This window comes from Salmo salar, chromosome ssa19 (assembly GCF_905237065.1).
Source record: "Salmo salar chromosome ssa19, Ssal_v3.1, whole genome shotgun sequence".
NCBI classification, from domain to species: Eukaryota; Metazoa; Chordata; class Actinopteri; order Salmoniformes; family Salmonidae; genus Salmo; species Salmo salar.
Window position 1 is genome coordinate 62,620,203 of NC_059460.1, and position 22,603 is coordinate 62,642,805.

The window sequence follows — 22,603 nt, forward strand, 5'->3', positions numbered from 1 at the left end:
TGGGCACAAATCCACCGTCGCTGGACCAGACTGGACTGGCAACAAGTGCTCTTCACTGACGAGTCGCGGTTTTGTCTCACCAGGGGTGATGGTCGGATTTGCATTTATCGTCGAAGGAATGAGCGTTACACCGAGGCCTGTAATCTGGAGCGGGATCGATTTGAAGGTGGTTCGTCATGGTCTGGGGCGGTACAGTGAGGGAAAAAAGTATTTGATCCCCTGCTGATTTTGTACGTTTGCCCACTGACAAAGAAATTATATAATTTTATATAATTTTAATGGTAGGTTTATTTGAACAGTGAGAGACAGAATAACAACAAAAAAATCCAGAAAAACGCATGTCAAATATGTTATAAAATTATTTGCATTTTAATGAGGGAAATAAGTATTTGACCCCTCTGTAAAACATGACTTAGTACTTGGTGGCAAAACCCTTGTTGGCAATCACAGAGGTCAGACGTTTCTTGTAGTTGGCCACCAGGTTTGCACACATCTCAGGAGGGATTTTGTCCCACTCCTCTTTGCAGATCTTCTCCAAGTCATTAAGGTTTCGAGGCTGACGTTTGGCAACTCGAACCTTCAGCTCCCTCCACAGATTTTCTATGGGATTAAGGTCTGGAGACTGGCTAGGCCACTCCAGGACCTTAATGTGCTTCTTCTTGAGCCACTCCTTTGTTGCCTTGGCCATGTGTTTTGGGTCATTGTCATGCTGGAATACCCATCCACGACCCATTTTCAATGCCCTGGCTGAGGGAAGGAAGTTCTCACCCAAGATTTGACGGTACATGGCCCTGTCCATCGTCCCTTTGATGCGGTGAAGTTGTCCTGTCCCCTTAGCAGAAAAACACCCCCAAAGCATAATGTTTCCACCTCCATGTTTGATGGTGGGGATGGTGTTCTTGGGGTCATAGGCAGCATTCCTCCTCCTCCAAACACGGCGAGTTGATGCCAAAGAGCTCCATTTTGGTCTCATCTGACCACAACACTTTCACCCAGTTTGCCAATGAACATCTGAATGATTCAGAGGACAACTTCAGACGGGCATGTATATGTGCTTTCTTGAGCAGGGGGACCTTGCGGGCACTGCAGGATTTCAGTCCTTCACGGCGTAGTGTGTTACAAATTGTTTTCTTGGTGACTATGGCCCAGCTGCCTTGAGATCATTGACAAGATCCTCGCGTGTAGTTCTGGGTTGATTCCTCACCATTCACCAAAATCATTGCAACTCCATGAGGTGAGATCTTGCAAGGAACCCCAGGCCGAGGGAGATTGACAGTTCTTTTGTGTTTCTTCCATTTACGAATAATCGCACCAACTGTTGTCACCTTCTCACCAAGCTGCTTGGCGATGGTCTTGTAGCCCATTCCAGCCTTGTGTAGGTCTACAATCTTGTCCCTGACATCCTTGGAGAGCTCTTTGGTCTTGGCCATGGTGAAGAGTTTGGAATCTGATTGATTGATTGCTTCTGTGGACAGGTGTCTTTTATACAGGTAACAAACTGAGATTAGGAGCACTCCCTTTAAGAGTGTGCTTCTAATCTCAGCTCGTTACCTGTATAAAAGACCCCTGGGAGCCAGAAATCTTTCTGATTGAGAGGGTCAAATACTTAAATGCAAATCAATTTATAACATTTTTGATGTGTTTTTCTGGATTTTTTGTTGTTATTCTGTCTCTCACTGTTCAAATAAACCTACCATTAAAATTATAGACTGATCATTTCTTTGTCAGTGGGCAAACGTACAAAATCAGCAGGGGATCAAATACCTTTTTCCCTCACTGTAATCCTGTGGTAGAAATTTCCCGTTGATAACTTTTTCAAATCCACTGTATTTTCCACGTAGATTCCACGTCATATGTTGTCAAATTACATTGAATCAACGTTGATTCAACCAGTTAAAATAGCCATAAATGGGAAAAAGTCATCACAGTAGTCTAATTTCCTGTTGAAAACCGCATTACCCATTAAGCATTGCTTCCTAGGTCTATTTAGAGTTTTGGGGAATCTGTTTGTTTCCAGTGATTAATAGTCATTTAACGGTCAATATCAGCGGTCAGCGTTCATTCGGCGCAGTTTGTCAGGCAGGTTATCCTCCGGCCGCCCCCCACCCTCAGGCAAAGGGATTTGGACAGGGGTCGGATTTGGGGCCAGGATGGGGCTCAGGGCAGGGGGAAGTCTCCACTTCTCCTGCTCCCCAACTGAATGAGTCAGGGTGTCTCCAGTACCAGGACCCCCATCTAGTGCCTTAAGCTGGAGCTTCTCCTCCACCTTCCCCTGGCCAAAGCCCCCGGGGATGGAGCTGGAGACCAGACGCTGGACCCCCAGGGGCAGATTCCCCTGGTCCCCCCTGCTAGAGGCCTTGTCCCCAGGCTGGGCTCCTCCAGTCTTCACCCTTGCTCGGAGGTCCTCCTTGTAAGAGCTCATATGCTGTAACTTGCTGGGCAGCCTCCCCATCGCTTGTTCCTGGGTAGCCTCTCCATGGTCGGCAAAGTCCACTGACAGCATCCTCTCCCTGCGGCCCCGGCTCTGGCCCCCATTCCCCAGGGGAGGGGAGGTGGGGACGCCTGGTGGAGGGTTGGGAGAAGTCAGGGAGTTCTTCTCCTCGTGCTCCTTGATGCTGTAACGGGGAGTGTTGACCTCGAAGGTGTTGTGGAACTGGGAGTAGTCGACCCGGAAGAAGCCCTCCTCCAGGGACATGACGGGCAGGAAGCGGTGGCCCCACAACACCTCGTCCTCTGTGTAGGAGGTCCGTGCCTGACACGTCATACCTGGGACAAAGGGAGGAGGAGGGAGGGAGGGAAGGAGAGAGGGAGAAAGAGTAGATGGGGAATACAGAGATCAGAGGGGAAGATAAGGAGAAAAACAGAGGTTAAAGAGAGTGAGAGGTGCATAGAAGACGAGGGAAAAAGAAGTACACAGAGACAAGGGGAGGGAAAGACGAAGAGAGAAATAGAGCGAGGGGGAGAAGTGTCGGAGAACGACAGAGATAAAAAAAAGACAGGGAAAAGCTATAATTTCATCTAATATTTAAAGATAAATGTGATATTCTCTTAAATATTTGAGTTGATTATACTGGAAATGGTAGTCCTCGTATTTCGCATCAAAGGAATGGAGAAATATTTATTTGATTGTTTTTAAAACAAAATACAAACAAGACTACAAAATATACATTATACAGATGAATTAAAGAGACAATCCGGGATTTGAAAAACAATGAAACCACTCTCAAAATCATAGATAGAGCTACAGTATGAATACAAGGACTGACCATCCATTCATTAGATCAAAATGATCATTTTAACCGTGTTTTGAGCATAGATTTTAAATAGAGGTTTGAAGCTATAAAGTGTTTGTTTACAATTATATTGTTTACAAACAATGGAGAAAACAAGCTTATATTTTGGGTTCAGATGGGGTAAGGCAGTTGAACTAAACCCATGAGGTATTTACTGTATATTCTTCCATCAATGGCTATATATCATTAATTTAAAAGTCCATAAATGGATGTACCAATCCCAGAATGCCCCTTTAAAGAACAGATTGAATGAAAGAAAGAGTCTGCTTTTACCAGTGGTTTCCACGATGCCCTCCAGGATGACCACGATCTCAAACTCCTCGTTCATGAGCGAGCGCTGGGACAGGTCAAAGAAGGGACTCTTGGGATTGATCTCATGGCAGATAGTCAGAGGGGACACCAAGAAGAGCTGGTCGGCCCCCGTCCCAAATCCTACGTCTAGCTCACACTGGTCCAGGGGTAGAAACTCCCCCTCCGGAGTCTGACGAGACTGAGGAAACAAAAGAGTGTGGCACATGTTATGGCTGTAAGAGGAGGGATGTTGTGTAAGAAACTGTATACTGTGATACGGTGGAAACTCAGTACTACTGTACAGGGATTCATAATTTTCAGAGAATCTACCACCTTTCAATAATTCATATTTATCCAGAGAGTCTTGGGAAACACCGTAAAAATCGGAATTGCCTATTTAAAGCCTTTAAAACCAAGATATGTTCACTATGCCAAGGGCTCTCCCCACATAGTCCCACCTAGTCGGCTTAGCTGCGAAACTACAATATGTAAAGACTGCAGAGCAAATTAAACAGATTTAGTAATGAGAGAGTAACTATCTCAGATCGCCAATGATATTGTTTTGAATTGCCAAACAGGCAATTCATTATCATGTTCCTCAATTAATTCAGCACATTTCAGCAGTAGGCTATCCCGACACAGAGCACACTCAGGACGCACAAAGCGCACCCCGAGTATAGCATTATCGAATCATACAAACATGGTAACGGCAGTCAAATGACAAAAAGTTGTTAAGCCTGCTAGATAACCTCCTTCAACGATGCCAGAAATCTCCTATATTTAGCAAAATCGAGTTAATGATTGTACAGATAGCAGATCAGCTCATGAATAACGGGAGACGATGATTGCAAATAGTTTAAATATCAAGGTATTTTAACAGGTGCCAACTCTGTTGAAAAAAGATCAATTTCTACTCTCATACCATTTGTTGATCACACACTCTCTAACAAAGCTCAGCAAGTACGAGTCAGCGCAGAGAAGCGGGGGAAATGTTATATAGGTATTTTGACATGCATAGGCGAGAGACAGGCTTTCATAATGCAACCTATATATTACAGAATAAAGTTAGGAATTTTCATGCAAGACATGAGTCATTTTTGTGTTTCAAGTGGAATTGGGACTGCATAGGAAACTAGCCTGGGCTCTCGGACAGGAGAAGATACTATAGCATTTTCCCTCATGCCTCTGAATGGTTAACAGACTTCATGTCTGTGACGGTGACGCATAGTGAATTGTGCATAGACCTATCACATTTGTAATTGTCTGAAGAGTCACCATGACAGCCCCGGGGATCCCGGTTACTCATGTTAATCCCTACTACTGTATATGCCTTACAGATCCTTTCAGATCTATGAGTAGCTATCGTATAAAGAAGGGTCTAGAAGAGGGGGTAGGGGGAAGTGGTTAATTTTGGACTGAGTGTCTTATAAACCACATTTTCAAAGTGCAACATTGAATCGGATAAAGACTGATCCCCGTCTCCATTTCCTCTTCAGTGCAGCAATTACTAAGGACTTAAAACCGGCTCTGTACGCTGCATGAAGGAAGATAACTATTTTTGGAAAACGAAAAATAATCACTGTGGAAATAAAGACAATTGATTTCCTAAAATAAATGTACACGACCCATTGTGCTGCTTACAACTGACACATTTACTTTAGGCCTATACAATTGGGTTACTATAGTTCTTCCAAACTCTCCAGTAGCGTGCTCTAGCACGGAGAGCCTGGCCTCTTTTGACGAGACTGCCAGGAGGACCACAGATGGCGAAACAGACTGCGATTCTTATTCACAGCGGTGTTGTGGACAGAGGGTGCGACATTTCACAGGAAGGAGTCTGTACCCACGGTTCTCTCATCGCCTTGGCTTGGAGAATCTGTTTTTCTCCCCCAGTATCTTCACATTTTAGTGCCAGGCACCTATGGTGCATCATTAAAATGTCCTCGAGACACTGGAGGAGGTAGTGTACAAGTGACATGTTTACGGTCAATGTTCCTGTTATGGTCCTGGGGTGAGCACTTAACCTGGACAACATGCGATGGTCCTACCCACTTTAAACACATAAACCCCTTTATAAGGCATATGCTTCACAAATAAGTAATAGGCAAATGTCATGTCAATAACTGGCCTGCTAATGTTTGCAGCTCCTACTCATTTCAACGACACCACGCATAAGCGTGCCGGCTTTGTGAGAGTGAGAAGTTACGCTTCCAGTGTAGCAAGTAAAAAACTGTTTTCTAGAAAAAAAAGGAAATATATCTATTTTTAATTGAACTAGGCAAGTCAGTTCAGAACAAATTCTTATTTACAATGACGGCTTACCCGGCCAAACCCGGACACCACTGGGCCAATAGTGCACCGTCCTATGGGACTCCCAATCACGGCCGGATGTGATTCAGCCTGGATTCAAACCAGGGACTGTAGTGATGCGTCGTGCACTGAGATGCAGTGCCTTCGACCGCTGTGCCACTCGGGAGCCCATTTAGCTACACTAGATGCTCTAGTGTAACTCCTAAATTAGACTATAAAGGGTGGCAAAAGGATTATACAGAATTTGGTCAAGCATCACATGTAAGGACATTTTATATAACCCATTATGTAATATGATCTTGTTTATAAATGCTTTATAAACACTCAATAAAGCCTTGATAAGTTGTTTTATTCCGTTGAAAGTGGGATCCAATGGTCTAGTATACCGGAGAGACATGTTGAGAAGAGGGGAGTGGAGCAGAAGAGCAAGAGACTTTATAAACACTCAATAAAGCCTTGGTAAGTTGTTTTATTCCGTTTAAAGTGAGATCCAATAGTCCGATTGGTGTGTGAGAGAGAGGAGAGAGCAATAGACAACAATGAGAGACAGAACATTAGAGAGAGAAGAGGGGAAGGGAAGAAAAGACTGTTCCTCAGTCTTCCCGCTCTTTCATTCATTCTAACCCCCTTTCTTTGTGTAACAAGCCTCATACAGGTTCCGTCCACCTGGGACGTTTTCTGTATGACATAATTTGCATTCTGTGTATATGTAATTCTGTGTGATTAGTTAGGTATTTGATAAATAAATGATTAAACCCAATTTTGTATTGCTGATTCAACTTGTTAGCCAGGGTTCGTGAAGATAACCAAGAATTTACAACTTTCATATGAGACTGAAAGTAAGGTGACGATTAATAATGACTGCTATTGATGTAAAATATTACTAGGTCTTTAAGAGTTTATTCGGAAGATAACGGCTCTATAAACACTCTTCCATGGTGTCCCGACTTTCTAGTTAATTACATTTACATGATTAGTCAATCAGGTAATATTAATTACAGAGAAAGGATTTTATAGAATAGCATGTCATATCTCTTAATCCGGCATAGCCAAACACACGACGTGTGTGTGTGTGTGTGTGTGTGTGTGTGTGTGTGTGTGTGTGTGTGTGTGTGTGTGTGTGTGTGTGTGTGTGTGTGTGTGTGTGTCCATATGTCCCAGTCGGTCATCCCATCCCGCTAACACTCTAGCCAGGCTTCTGTTGTTGCTCTCTCCCCATAGCCCCATTAGTGCTAATTCAAAATGTATCCATCTCTCTCTCTCTCTCTCTCTGTCCTTCTCTTTGTCTCTCTATTCCTCCTGTGTTGAGGGCCACAACCAATGTGGCAAGTCACAATAGCATAAGCTTCTCACCCCACTGAGAAGTGCCTTTGTCAACTCCTGTTTTTCTTATATATATTTTCTTTGCTTTGTTTTGGGAGTAGATTAGATTTAATATTGCAGAAAATTGTGGGTTCTATCAATGTAATTGTTTGCATGATGTTCAATCCCCTATATATGCAGTAATATATTTGTTCTTGTTTTTTAAAATATATTTTCCTTTATTTTCCTCTAACCTTACCTCCCCTCCCCTATTTGGAGTAAACTAATGGACAACAATACTTAGGCTTCTACTTCCAGCTTATACAGTTATCTCTTTTCTTTTTTTTCTTTTTCTTTTCATCCCACCCTTCAGCTACCCTCAACCCCTCCCATATATCTCTAAAAACCATCCAGTCTTGACTTCTACAAATATGTTCAACTGTGCTGTGACATTTCACAAAAGTTCTGGACCTTTTAATTCTCATAGTTTCCACATATTCTAAATTAAAGATGAACACCTTTACTAAAAGTACTATTACAGTGCATTCGTAAAGTATTCAGACCCCTTTAATTTTTCCACATTTTGTTACGTTACAGCCTTATTCTATAAATGATTAAATCGTTTTTTCCCCTCATCAATCTACACACAATACCCCATAATGACAAAGCAAAAACAGATATGTACAAAATGTAGTTAATTTATTGAAACAAAAAAACAGAAATATCACATTTACATAGGTATTCAGACCTTTTACTCAGTACTTTGTTAAAGCACCTTTGGCAGCGATTACAGCCTTGAGTCTCCTTGAGTCTTCTTGTAGCGTGTGTCACGCCACAAGCGTGGCACACCTGTATTTGGGGAGTTTCTCCCATTCTTCTCTGCAGATCCTCTCAAGCTCAGTCAGATTGGATAGGGAGCGTCGCTGCACAGCTATTTTCAGATCTCGCCAGAGATGTTCGATCGGGTTCAAGTCCAGGCTCTCGCTGGGCCACTCAAGGACATTCAGAGACTTGTCCCGAAGCCACTCCTGCGTTGTCTTGGCTGTGTGCTTTGGGTTGTTGTCCTGTTGGAAGGTGAACCTTCGTCCCAGTCTGAGGTCCTGAGGGCTCTGGAGCAGGTTTTCATCAAGGATCTCTCTGTATTTAGCTCCGTTCATCTTTTCCTCGATCCTTACTAGTCTCCCAGTCCCTGCCTCTGAAAAACATCCCCACAGCATGATGCTGCCACCGCCATGCTTCACCATAGGGATGGTGCCAGGTTTCCTCCAGACGTAACGCTTGGCATTCTGGCCAAAGAGTTCAATCTTGGTTTCATCAGACCAGAGAATCTTGTTTCTCATGGTCTGAGAGTCCTTTAGGTGCCTTTTAGCAAACTCCAAGCAGGCTGTCATGTGCCTTTTACTGAGGAGTGGCTTCCGTCTGGCCACTCTACCATAAAGGTCTGATTAGTGGAGTGCTACAGAGATGGTTGTCCTTCTGGAAGTTTCTCCCATTTCCACAGAGGAACTCTGGGGCTCAGTCAGAATGACCATTGGGTTCTTGGTCACCTCCCAATGCCCTTTTTTTATAATTTTTTTTATTTATTTAACCTTTATTTATTTTCTTCCCCAATTGCTCAGTTTGGGAGGGCAGCCAGCTCAAGGAATAGTCTTGGTGGTTCCAAACTTCTTCCATTTAAGAATGATGGAGGCCACTGTGTTCTTGGGGACCTTCAATGCTGCAGACATTTTTTTGGTACCCTTCCCCAGATCTGTGCCTCGACACAATCCTGTCTCGGAGCGCTACAGACAATTCTTTCGACCTCATGGCTTGGTTTTTGCTCTGACTTGCACTGTTAACTGTGGGACCTTATATAGACAGGTGTGTGTCCAAATCATGTCCAATCAATTGAATTTACCACAAGTGGACTCCAATCAAGTTGTAGAAACATCTCAAGGATGATCAATGGAAACATGATAAACCATTAGCTCAATTTTGAGTCTCATAGCAAAGGGTCTGAATATCTATGTAAATAAGGTATTTCTGTTTTTTATTTTCAATAAATTAGCAAGCATTTCTATAAACCTGTTTTTATATTGTCATTGTGGGGTATTGTGTGTAGATTGATAAGGAAAAAACTATATTTAATACATTTTAGAATAAGGCTGTAACGTAACAAAATCTGGTCTGGGTCTGAATACTTTCCGAATGCACTGTATATTATTGATCGACTGACCATGGCTTTTCAAGTCACCCAGCACTGCAAAAAAAGCAACATACACAAGTTTTTCCCAACTGTCAATCTTTCTTTCTCTTCATCTTTCATTGTCTCACTCTCTTTTTGAATACTGTTTGAATGCATTCAGTAATCACTGATCTGTATATGACAGGACAAGAGAAAGCAAGGTTCCAGCCTACTGCTTTCATCAATCCTACCCAATCAGGAAGCTTCAGAGAAGGGAGGATAGTTTTTTTTTCATGATGATTGTTTAAATGATTCAAAGAAACATTTGATGAGAGGTGATTGTGTTCTGTAGTACTACTCCCTGTTCGTATTACAGGGATTAAGCTGTCTCAAAAGTGCTACTATATACTGTACTAAACAAATATAATGTATTTGTGCTAGAGGGAGTTAGACACTCACCTCTGCACCACAGAATCATAGGATTCATTCTATCCTAAAGTATATGAAGATACTTAAAAGATTTGGATTGATTCAAAATGTAATTAAAGCTCCAGGACCATTCATTAAACGTCAATGACTAGTATCCATTTCAATATGTACTGAGGTGTCTGAGACTTTATGCACCAGTATATAATTTCATCTTTCCTGTCAGGCTATCCAATTTGTTTCATAGCCTAAAAGTGCCAGGCAAATCATGTATGTCAAATACAAGAGAAGTGAAAGTACATGGTGGTGTGTGTGTGTGTGTGTGTCAGAGCGAAAATATCCAAGTCCTCTTATGATTTACGATCCACACAGTCCTCTTGATTTTCTCACACTTTATGGTTGCCATGTTGCCATATATTATATGGCTGCGTCAATAGGATTCATGGTACGTTTTTTATTCATACAGTACATACTTTCCTAACCCAAACAATCTACAAGAGCAGAGTATTTTTTTTATCTGCCAGTTGGTGCTGAAATGGAGACAAATATGCATAGATGGATTTTTTTCCATGATACCTATATTCTAAACCTGATCTCTTGATGTATTTGATTGAGTCTGTCGACAAATTTCTACTTAAAAGGTACACCATATTTAAAGGGTGGCCTTAAGATAAATGTACTGAAAACTGCATTGAATGAAAACTCCACAAGAAAATCTGTTGGCCAGCACGGTAGCCACACCTGCAAAGCCCGTTACGCACCTTCATAAGGTAAGTCTGAATGGCAACAACTGAAAAGTGTGTAGGAAAGTCGAAATTTCCTCAATTGGAATCAGGCCCAAAATTAACAGCAGGTGATTTGCACGCTTTTCTCATGCTTAAAATCAAGGTTAGAATATGCATAGAGAGAAAAGTGCATAAAAAGGGAATTACGTTCCATTTTCACGCGCTTAACACAGGTTGGAATCGGGGCCCATGTGAATAAGGACTATACACATAGTGTTTTTGCATTAGTGTTTATCCACCTATTTACCCACAGTGCTGAGGTTTTACAGTGCCTTGCAAAAGTATTCATACCCTTTGGATGTCTTCCCATTTATTGTGTTACAACATGGGATTAAAATGGACTTAATGTAAAATACTCTGTAATGTCAAAGTGGAAGAATGAAATATATATATATATATTTTTTTAAACGATTAATATAAATTAAATACCTAAAATATCTAGATATTCAGCTACCTGAGTCAATACATGTAAGTCTCTAAAAGCTTTACACACCTGGATTGTGCAATATTAGCTCATTATTCTTTTCATAATTCTTCAAACTCTGTCAAGATGTTGGGGATCATGGCTAGACAGTAATTTTCAAGTCTTTAAAAAAAAAAAAAATGTTAGGGGTGGATCAGCTAATAATGCAGAAAGAATATTGCTTCCATCAATGTAATTGTCTGCATCATTTCCACCCCCCATTTATTTTTTTGGTAAATATATATATCCATACACGCATGCATACATATACACATATATACATACACATGCCTATATAGACATACATACTTTTTTAAAGAATGTACCTTTATTATTATTCCCCGCAAACCCTACCACCGATCGCCCAATCGGAATAAACTAATAAACACTTCGGCTTTTACCTTCAATTTATTCATCTTATACACATTTTACAGACACAGTCTATTTTACAATAGTTATTTTTTGTTTGTTTTTAGTCCTTCCTCTATTTCTGATGTCCATCCAGTTTGATTTCTATTTGTAACTGTGCTATATCACAAAAGTTCTGAACCTATATACATTTTACAGACCCCATATGTTTTACATTGTTTATCTTGTTATTAGTCCCACCCTTCAGCTCCATTCAACCCCTCCCATCTATCCATCAACATCATCCATTTCGGATTTCTATTTGCCATATATTTTTCAACTGTGCTGTGATGCTTCACAAAACAATTGAACCTTTCTATTCTCATAGCTTCTACAGATTGTAAATTAAAAATAAACATTTATGCTAAAATAATTAATATATTATTGATGACTATGGCTTTTCAAATCACCCAGTATTGCTATCTGCAGCGTTAGTTCTAGGCAAATGTTGCAATTCTTCAGCCATTCCAGGACCTGTGACCAAAAACGAGCTACATATGGACAATACCAAAATAAATGATCTAATGACTGCCTCCTCACAGCAGAATCTGCAGAGCTGGGAAGATTGTATCCCCCATATATATAACATTCTATTAGTTGCAAGAATTTTGTATAGTAATTTAAATTGAAAAATTCTAAGTTTTGAATCCGGCGTTGTTTTGCGTATCAATTCATAAACCATGTGCAATGGGCACATCGAAAATCTCTTCCCAACTATTTTGCAATTTATATGGCACAGCTATCAGTTTTTTGGTCCTTAAATGAAATTGGAATATGTTTTTATTTATCACACATGTTCTTTAATACAGGGCCAACATACAAGTTCCTTACTTTTTTCCCCTTCTACTTGCCTCTTCCATTTTTGTGGTAATGCTGCAATTAATTGGTTGTAATTTTGGGTAGAGCAGACATTTCCATATGTCTGTGTTAGCTGCATGTGTGACATCACTCCACCAGTCCTATTTATAATATCATTCACTAAAATTATACCTTTTTTTAAACATTTCTTCGATTTTTTTTTTAATCAATTACTATATTTCAATTTAACCACAATATTTGTTGTATTATTTGTTCTGTCTTTTCAGGTGGATTAAACTGAAATTGCAACCAACTTTCTAAGGCTTGCTTAAAAAATAAAGATATTTTGGAGATTACTTCCTTTTCAAACAACCGAAAGTGGGTAGGTGTAATCTGAATAAAGGGGAAAAGGCCCTTCTTGAACATAGGATGAGACATTTTTACCAATTTACTAGAAAACCAGTTTGGATTTAAATATAACTTTGGTATGACTGATGCCTTTAGTGAGAGGTCTAATGCTTTAATATTTAATCATTTCTGCCCTCATATTCGTTATATAAATAGGCCCTTTTAAGTTTATCTACATTTTATATTTACATTTACGTCATTTAGCAGACGCTCTTATCCAGAGCGACTTACAAATTGGTGCATTCACCTTATGATATCCAGTGGATCAACCACTTTACAATAGTACATCTATATCTTTTTTTTTGGGGGGGGGGGGGGTTAGAAGGATTACTTAATCCTATCCCAGGTATTTCTTAAAGAGGTGGGGTTTCAGGTGTCTCCGGAAGGTGGTGATTGACTCCGCTGTCCTAGCGTCGTGAGGGAGCTTGTTCCACCATTGGGGTGCCAGAGCAGGGAACAGTTTTGACTGGGCTGAGTGGGAACTGTGCTTCCGCAGAGGTAGGGAGGCGAGCAGGCCAGAGGTGGATGAACGCAGTGCCCTTCTTTGGGTTTAGTGACTGATCAGAGACTGAAGGTACGGAGGTGCCGTTCCCCTCACAGCTCCGTAGGCAAGCACCATGGTCTTGTAGCAGATGCGAGCTTCAACTGGATATGAACATGGCTTGCCATTCCAAATTAAATTGAATTTTTTTTGTTCATATAATTTAAAAAGCAGGTCACTATGTGTAGGCAAAACCATAAGCAAATAGGTAAACTGTGATATGATTAAAGAGTAATCAGGGTGATTTTTCCACAAATAGACAGGTATTTTCCTTTCCATGGTAGCAAGATCTTATCTATTTTTGCTAACTTTCTATAAAAATTTATTGGAGTGACATATTTTCTTTCTTTTGGGATTTGTATACCGAGTATGTCCACATCTCCGTCAGACCATTTAATTGGTAAGCTACATGGTAATGTAAAATTTGCTTTTTTTTTGTGATCCAATACGTAATATAGTAGTACACTTATCATAATTTAGTTTTAATCCAGAGAGGATAGCAAAAGTATCTAGATCCTCTATGAGGCCGTGGAGAGACTAATTGTGGTTTTAAAAGAAAACATGAATCATCGGCGTACAATGACACCTTGGTTTTTAAGCCACGGATTTCTAATCCCTTAATATTATTGTTTGATCTAATCTTAACAGCTAACATTTCAATGGCAATAATAAATAAATATGCCGATAGTGGACAACCTTGTTTTACTCCTCTAGATAGTTTAAAACTTTCTGAGATGTAGCCATTATTTACTATTTTACACCTAGGGTTACTATACATAACTTTAACCCATTTTATAAGAGATTCCCCAAAATTGAAATATTCTAGGCATTTATATATAAACTCCAGTCATACTTTATCAAAAGCCTTTTCAAAATCAGCTATGAAAACCAGGCCTGGTGTCCCCGATATTTCATAGTATTCTATTGTTTCCAGTACTTGTCTTATATTATCTCCAATGTATCGTCCATGTAAAAAACCTGTCTGATTAGGATGAATAATATCTGACAATACTTTTTTAATTCTATGCGCCAAGCATTTTGCTAGGATTTTTGCATCACAACACTGAAGTGTAAGAGGTCTCCAATTTTTTAAATGGACTGGATCTTTATATATACCATTTGGGTCCTGTTTCAGTAATAATGATATCAGACCTTCTTGTTGCGTGTCTGATAATCTACCATTTATATAGGAGTGGTTAAAACATGCTAATAATGGTCCTTTGAGTATATCAAAAAAAGTTTTGTATACTTCCACTGGTATGCCATCCAGCAATTTTCAAGTCTTGCCCTTGATTTTCAAGCAGAGTTAAGTCAAAACAGAAACATTCACTGTCTTCTTTGTAAGCAACTCCAGTAAATATTTGGCCTTGTGTTATTGTCCTGCTGAAAGGTGAATTCTTCTCCCAGTGTCTGTTGGAAAGCAGACTGAAGCAGGTTTTCCTCTAAGATTTTGCCTGTGCTTAGTTCCAGCCCATTTCTTTATTTATTTTTATCCTGAAAAACTTCCCAGTGTTTGCCGATGTCAAGCATACCCATCCTGTGAAGCGTGGGAGTGGGCGGATTTCCTTGTCCTTCTCGCAAGCCGTGATTTTGGGCAGCTCCATGGTAGGAAATGTGACTTTCCTGGTGCAAAAACAATGTCTTATCCTGGAGCTTGAGTAAATTACATTACTAAGCTGCTCCTGAATGTTCAACACCAGGTCATGGAAACAGATTCTATTGTAGTCCTTGTGGGTTTTAATGACATTATGAAGAGCTGATTGATTCTCTGCTAATAACACTAATGAAAGACCCATCATATCTGGCCCTGTGCCCTCTCTGAATTGTGGCATTGAACACTTTAGTAGGATTCTGGCTACGTGATTATTTCAGCTCAATGGGTGCAACTTTTGTTGACAATTTCGATACCTTTTGGAAACAAAATATGTTTTCTAAGGAGGTTGGGATCCACCTGAATAATTTGGGTTCCTGGATCCTTTCACCGCATTGTAAGGCTGCATTGAGACAATGACTTATCTAAACCGAAAGCTTATAAGAAATCCCTCTATGCCCTAGCTAGCTTGCATGTAACAAGCTAGCTAGTACCTATTCCATTTATGTGGCGTTGTCAAAGATGGAATCTTTGCAATCGTCAGTTTATTCCAAGATCAGCATGCAGCTGCAGTGCTTCAAATTCCCTGTGATAAGGTTAGCGATAAACTGAACTCCAAACTGAACAGAACTACACTCTCTTCTACCATTGTCTTAAATATCTTTAATGGTCTCGTTGCAAAAACTAAATTGTCGCTAGGGGACTTTTAAGCACCTGTGTGCCGATCTTGGAGTAAACTGACGATAGCAAATATAGCAAACACCACATAAACTAAATTGGTGCTCGCTAGCTCTGCAAATTCAGCTATTGTGGGAAGCCAGCCAATATAAAACAAAAACATGAACTATATTAAAATTACAAAAGGTTGCAGCATTCGTTTTGTAAATGGTGATCTCATACAGCTGTCAACCCTTGTCACTGCAATCCGTTTCACATTTGCTAGCTGACTAGCTAGCTACCTTGTAGATCGAAGCCCATTATAGAATGATAGAAGATAATAGATGAAAGAAGCCCATCTCCTACTGTAAATAACCTGCACTGTGTGTGTGTGTGTGTGTGTGTGTGTGTGTGTGTGTGTGTGTGTGTGTGTGTGTGTGTGTGTGTGTGTGTGTGTGTGTGTGTGTGTGTGTGTGTGTGTGTGTGTGTGTGTGTGTAGCCAGCCAGGTAGAAAAATGTCAGAAAAAATTAAAGACGGACATCAGAGCATTATTCAGTACACCAAAACGCAAAGTAAGAACCCTAGTAGCCTAATATCTCAAAGACTAGTTGATAAAATGTGCATAAGAAAGAAGTAAAATGCTAATGGAAATGTTTCATATTGATGTCTTTAGGCAGAGCAGGTAACAGATGGCACACAGACAGCAGAGCTGGAAACAGATAGGCAGGGACAGACTGGCAGAGACAGGGAGTCTCAGGTAAGTTTGTTGAGTCTTTGTTTGGCAACATTATGAAAGGTTCTCTCTTTTTTAGACTTGTAAAATAGGAACATAATTGGAAAATGCCATGGATACCCCCACTCTCAACTTAAACTGGTGACTGAACTAAGATTTGTTTAAGGCAATGGTAATGCTGTTATGATTAATTGTGTAGTTTTGGGTACCGGTAGTTAGGAGTATCGCAAACACCTTATTTATTTTCTAGGAGACAGACTGTGAGTCAGTGAGGGTGGTGAAAGGGAAAGAGCCAGGGAGAGAGACTTCAGAGGACAGTGTCACAGCCACGGCAGGACCAGGTGTCAACCTTGTTGCCAGCAGCACCAGTATAGGGGACAGTGGCACAGCATTGTCCAGTTACCTCAGTGATGGCACAAAGCCATATCAGCCACACCCACAATTTATAGAACCGCAAACTCTTGCCAACAGTGTTGACGTTTCAAGAGAAATGGTTTCACGATTTCCCCTAGCTACATTATAATCCATCAATAAAAGGAGTATTGTGTTTTCACACAAAGAGCGGATGCTGCCTTGATTAGTGCAAGATTTAGGAACTGGAGAAAAACCATTGAAAAATTCACAGCACATCAAAACTGCCAAAACTACCACCACTTTTGTAACTGTAACAGCACACCAACTAAATCCAATCAGTGCCCAGTTATCCAGCGCGTGGGGTAAACAGCAGGAGGACGCAAGGCATTGCTTGACGAATATTTTTTTGTTCGGTGCGGCATGTAGTAAGACAGGGACAGGCCTTTAGAGGCCACACGGATGACAGTGGAAATTTATACCAGCTTTTGAAACTTAGGGCAGAAGAGGATGATCCCATTGTACTGAAGTGGTTAACAGAGCGTACCACAATGTACACAGGCCCCAAAGCACAGAATGAAATTCTGAACATCATGGCCAATAGTCATTTGAGGCATTGCAGCTGAGATGAGTAATTGATGATGGTACTCAAGATGTCTCTGGTGCTGAACAGGAGAGTGTCTGCCTGCGTTACGTTGACCATGACCTTGTCCCTCACAAGGAGTTTATTGGGCTATACAGGGTGTTGGGGACAACAGGCGAGGGCATTGCGGAAGTGGCAACTGATGTGTTGTTGAGGCTCAATTTGCCCATGTCTGGCTTACGTGGGCAGAGTTACGATGGGGCCTCAAACATGGCAGGAAAATACACAGGTGCACAGGCAATTGTGAGGAGAAAGCAGCCATTAGCCCTCTATGTGCATTGTGGAGCACACTGTGTAAATCTGATTACACAGGCTGGCTGCTCAGCCTCCCCACTGATCCAGGATTCCCTTTCTTGGGTCCATCAGTTCGGTGTCCTCTATGGCCAGTCAGGAAAGTTTAAGAGCATGTTTGAATCATTGCCACGTCCAAAGATACACATCTGACCACCCTGAAACCCCTATGTCCAACAAGGTGGACTGTGCGGAATACTGCTATTAGATCTGTGCTAGGGCAGTATGAGCGGGTACTAAGCAGCCTAGAGGAGATGGCAAAAACTGCATCCAAGACAGCTTCAACTGCCAGTGGCTTATTTGAGCACTTCAGTAAAGGCAAGATTATGTTGGGCCTCACACTTGCCTCTGCTGTTCTTGGAGAGCTTGAGTGCCTAAACATTTCACTGCAGAAGAAAACTCAGACTGTCTCTGGTGTGCAGGCTGCAGTCGAGTGTGTGCGGTCATCTCTTAGGGGCAAGACAAATGACGAAAGCTACCTTGCACTGTATGAGAAAGCAACAACATTGATTGACTCCACTGAATCCATTGAGACACACTCAAGACGATTTGCTGGCAAAGCAGTGAATCACTATAGGGCAGAATTTTTTGACGTGTTGGATGGTGTGGAGGTTCAGTTTGGTGAACGTTTTGACCAGGACAGTCTAAACATCCTGCAAAAGTTGGAAAGAGCGCTTATCATGGGGGAGTTGGATGAGTCTCTAGATCAGTACCCTGAGCTGAACATAGATTCTCTTTCAGTGCAGTTGCCTCTCTTTCGCAACAAATACCCCCTGTAGCAGCAGTGGAGAGGCAGCAGAGGTCCTCAGGAGGCTTCCAGTGGAGGTGCGGGGGTTGTTTGACCAAGTTGAGGTGCTGATCAGAATTTAGTTTGTGGTGCCAGTGTCTTCGTGTGAGGCTGAGAGGAGTTTCAATGCACTCCGCAGGTTAAAGACTTGGCTACGGTTTAGCATGGGCCAAGAGAGACTGAACGGCGTAGTTGACTGTAATGTACATAAAGACAGGCTGGACAGTCTTGAGGGAAAATATCTGGCAGCAATTTGTTGGATCCATTGAATCCTGCAATCATATGTACGGTTATTTTGTTCAGTAGTGTGTAGAGCAGTGGTTCGCAACCTTTTTTGGGTGCTGGAATCCCTGCATATTTTGAGGCAAGGCAGGCAAGGTTTTGAGCGGTCCTCAGAGACCTCCACCCCCTCTATATTATATGTAAAGTTACTGGAATCCTTGTGGTACTGAATATGTTCATTACACTTTTTATTTCACAGACCCCTTGCAATTACACCAGGGACCCCTAGGAGTCCACTAACCCCTGTTTGAGAACCCCTGGTGTATAGTATGATATTTGTTATTTTGTTTAGATGTTTTCACTTTTTAGTATATGACAGTACACTAACTAATTATTTATTTTATGTTATTTTATTTAAAATTGCATACTTTGTGTGACATACTTGTCCATAGCTGTTGTTTGAAGAGTTGAGACACTGACTGAACAATAAATGAGTATTTTTTGAAGGATATTTTGGTTGATTTATTTGGGTTATTCATTGAAGTAGTTATTTCGGTTTTTAAACTGTACTTATTTTGAGCTTTTTGTTCTTATAAAGCTATTGTAGTACACTCAAGCCAGTGGCACATATTTAATTACTATATAAATGTATCAGAAAAAGTCTAATAAAAAGGTCAATTCAATACTGAGACCAACTTTGTGATGGTTCTCAATGGAGATTATTTTAGATGAGATCGCATTGTACTTACGAAAACTGCACCCATACACAGTGTACCGTACCATTGCCACCTATTGGACTTTCTTGGTATAGCTGGTTGTAAATACAAATACCTGCATACATACTGGACTGATAAGGAACACTGCTATAACTATTAGTATTAGTAGTACTATAACGATTTAAACATTTGAACAAGTTGGGACAACCCTTCAGTTAACTACCTATCAATTAATTATCCAGTAGTAGTAATTATGGCTCCTCAACATACATTTAGCATATTACAACGTAGGCTATGTGTTACAGCACTACTTTTGGTGTCCCCCTCAGGAATTTCTCTTGAGAAAATGTCATGTAATTCTCCCCTCCAAAGTTGATATCAGATTTTCGACCCTGCTTTGTAGACTTCGCCGGACAAAGGTTGCTCTCCGGTTTTGTGATGAAACCAAGGTGTGGTTGAATTTATTCTGCCACTGTGTCTTATTGTATCTGCCTTAGGCCTATATATCACGGTCGCAAGGCATATGAACTAACAGGTTTCAGAGCAAACAACGCCATTATCACAGCGCATAGGTTGTAATATGGCTTTTTTTCTGGCTTGGCTTCCCCAGTGATTTTACCCACTCACTGCTACTGCAGTTCGCACATGCACACTCTCACACACAGACCACTACACACAGAGAGAGAGAGAGAGAGAGAGAGAGAGAGAGAGAGAGAGAGAGAGAGAGAGAGAGAGAGAGAGAGAGAGAGAGATATCGATTTTATTAGTTCAATTTTGAACTAATTCCACTTTGATTCCAAAACACACATTGCAGCCAAGGCAGTAACTGTAACCTGCCAGGACATATAATTTAGTGGCCCACAGGGAATTCAGTCGATACTGGAGGATAAATTCATTTAAATTACTGAAAAGCCCTCATAGAAAACAATGGGCAAAACACAATTCATCCCTTGAATTTACCAAATAGGACTTTAACTGACCTAAAATCTGCTATACGTTTTGAGTTGTGTAACACATTATGACGCACAGCAGTCACTTTACAATAGTATTGGCATAACATCCCAAATGGATGAGAGTAAAAGGGCGGAGACGATTGGAACATTAGAAAACATTTACCTTGATAAGTTTGCACCTGATCTGGGCCGACACCATATGGCTGTTCCGCAGGTTCCCCACTCGGAACATGAGACACAACTTCCCGTCCCGTTGCGAGATAACGGCATCCTGGCTGAACATGAGAGTCTCCGCGCGCTTCTTCGGCTGGGACATCTTGATAAACATGCAGCCGATAAGAAATGCGTCCACTATAGAACCCAGGAGAGACTGGAAGAGAAAAAGAATAATGCCTTCCGGACACTTTTCTGTGATGTAGCGGTAACCATAGCCGATAGTAGCCTCTGTTTCAATGAAGAACAAGAAAGCGGACGGAAAGTTGTAGACGTTCGCGACGCATGGGGTGTATGACGAGTCGTGGCCTTGTGGTTTGATGTCACCACGGATATAGGCTATTATCCACCACATAGATGCCATAACCAGCCAGGCTACCGTGTAGGTTAATATAAATATGAGTAGGTTCCACCGCCATTTCAGGTCGACTAGCGTGGTGAAAAGATCGGAGATATATCGACTTGTCTCCCCGCCAAGGTTACCATGCTGGACGTTACAGCGGCCGTTCTTCTCCACAAACCGCTGGCGCTTTCTCTTCGCGGGTGCAGAAACAATCATGTCCCGTTTGGTGTTCACTACCTCGTAGTCCTCGCCAAATTTTCTGCGTATCGCAGACATAATGAGCGATTTGCGCTGAACCAAATAGGCTTTACGCAGGCTTGGCACCACTATCCAAGAGATGCAATATTTTTCACTTGCTCGTCATGAGATTATCCTGCACGTAGGTTAATTAATAGTGATAACAAAAAAGATACATCACAATCCATAGATCAGTCGAATCAATACGCATTCCAGCATTTATTGACACCCCAGTCCTCGTTGGCCAACTTTTATGTAGTCCCGGGCTTCACATCGTTGTGATGTGACACTATGACAGAAGCTCATTGAAACATGCACATTATGTGTCCTTGAAAAACCCAAACGGATCCAAGCCGACTGTCCTCCTTCCGCGCCGGACACCACTCCATGCATCGCATGTTCTGCAGGCTCGCGCCACAAGCTGCTGCTGTCTGCTTGGGCACGCGTTCAGTCAGATGATAGACTGAAGAACTGCGGCACTTGCTGACAGATGTAGCCGATAGTGTGTTTGTCGCTGTAGGGGGAGGGAAGGAGGAAGGGAGGGTGAATTTGCCTCATTGTCCAACCCAATGAGGTATAAGCAGAGAAAGTTACAGTATAGCGCAAAGGACTTATGGTTCATATTCTCCTATTTTCCCACTGTGCTTTCAATATAATATTATTTACCTAGGCCTAGAGGGTTCAGTGTGTGACATTTGCACGTAAATAATTCGGACATACAACAAAACAGCTTTACTATGATACAGTAAAGCTATAATCATGTTTATTTCCAGGATCCTGCCAATTTGATCCATAACTATTTAGTTCCCCCTAGTGTTACGTGGTTGGAAGTGTAACTCTCAACTTGATAGGATATAGTGAAGCCTACAATTATGGAAGTAAATTAGAGACATAAGTGTACAGGCATGTAAAGGACGATTTGCACATTTAAAATATGAGTTGCACCTGTATAGCCCTAATCACTTTTGTATTTGCAAAAAAATATTTGCAAACATGTAACTTATTTTGAGAATACATACAACAACACTTGCAAACATGTAACTTGATAGGTGAATAAATGCTATAAGATTTGCAAGCATGCAACTCAATTTGAAAATGAATGCAATTCATTTAGGCTTGTTGGACTGATGAATTTTCTTCTGCGAATCAAAACTACATTTGTCAATGTCGAATCTGCACATTCAAGAGTTTTGTCACTACTTTTAAGAGCTGCTCTGCAAGCAAACTGCAGCAGAGAAAAACAAAGAGCTCTTGTGGGCAGGGCTTTTTCTTCCAACCAATCAGATGAGCTGTTGTCATTCTGGAACGTGTTTTCAAACAGGGGTCCAGGGTTCCAGTATGGAATGACACTTTCCACTGTGTTAAACATAGATCAAATTATTTAAAATTACTGAATGATATTCACAGAATTTGAAAACTACATGAAGATGTTGGTGAGGGAAATGAAGGGAACAATTAAAACAAGTGTTTCCACATAGCATAACCGCTACAAAGTTGATGCTGTTTTGAGGAGAACAGGCTTGCTCCCAGTAAAATTAAGACAAGAGGGGATGGAGAAGAAGATTAGATGTTCAGTTGCTTCATCTGGCTGATGCGGTGCCAAGACGAAATGAGAGCCAACTGTTATTGAGATAAAAAGGGGAGATCTCTCAGATTCTATCTTGATTAGCTTGCTA

General features: G+C 41.2%; 1 protein-coding gene across 1 annotated transcript; it reads right to left on the reverse strand.

Moving 5' to 3' along the window:
* Positions 1–1,710: 1,710 nt before the first annotated feature.
* Positions 1,711–21,428, reverse strand: kcnj19b (potassium inwardly rectifying channel subfamily J member 19b). Its single transcript, XM_014158663.2, has 3 exons — positions 20,298–21,428; positions 3,567–3,783; positions 1,711–2,766 (listed from the first exon to the last, which is right to left on the reverse strand). The coding sequence occupies exons 1-3, from the start codon at positions 20,964–20,966 to the stop codon at positions 2,045–2,047; spliced, it is 1,608 nt and encodes a 535-aa protein (XP_014014138.1). The 5' UTR covers positions 20,967–21,428; the 3' UTR covers positions 1,711–2,044.
* Between the last annotated feature and the right edge of the window lie 1,175 nt (positions 21,429–22,603).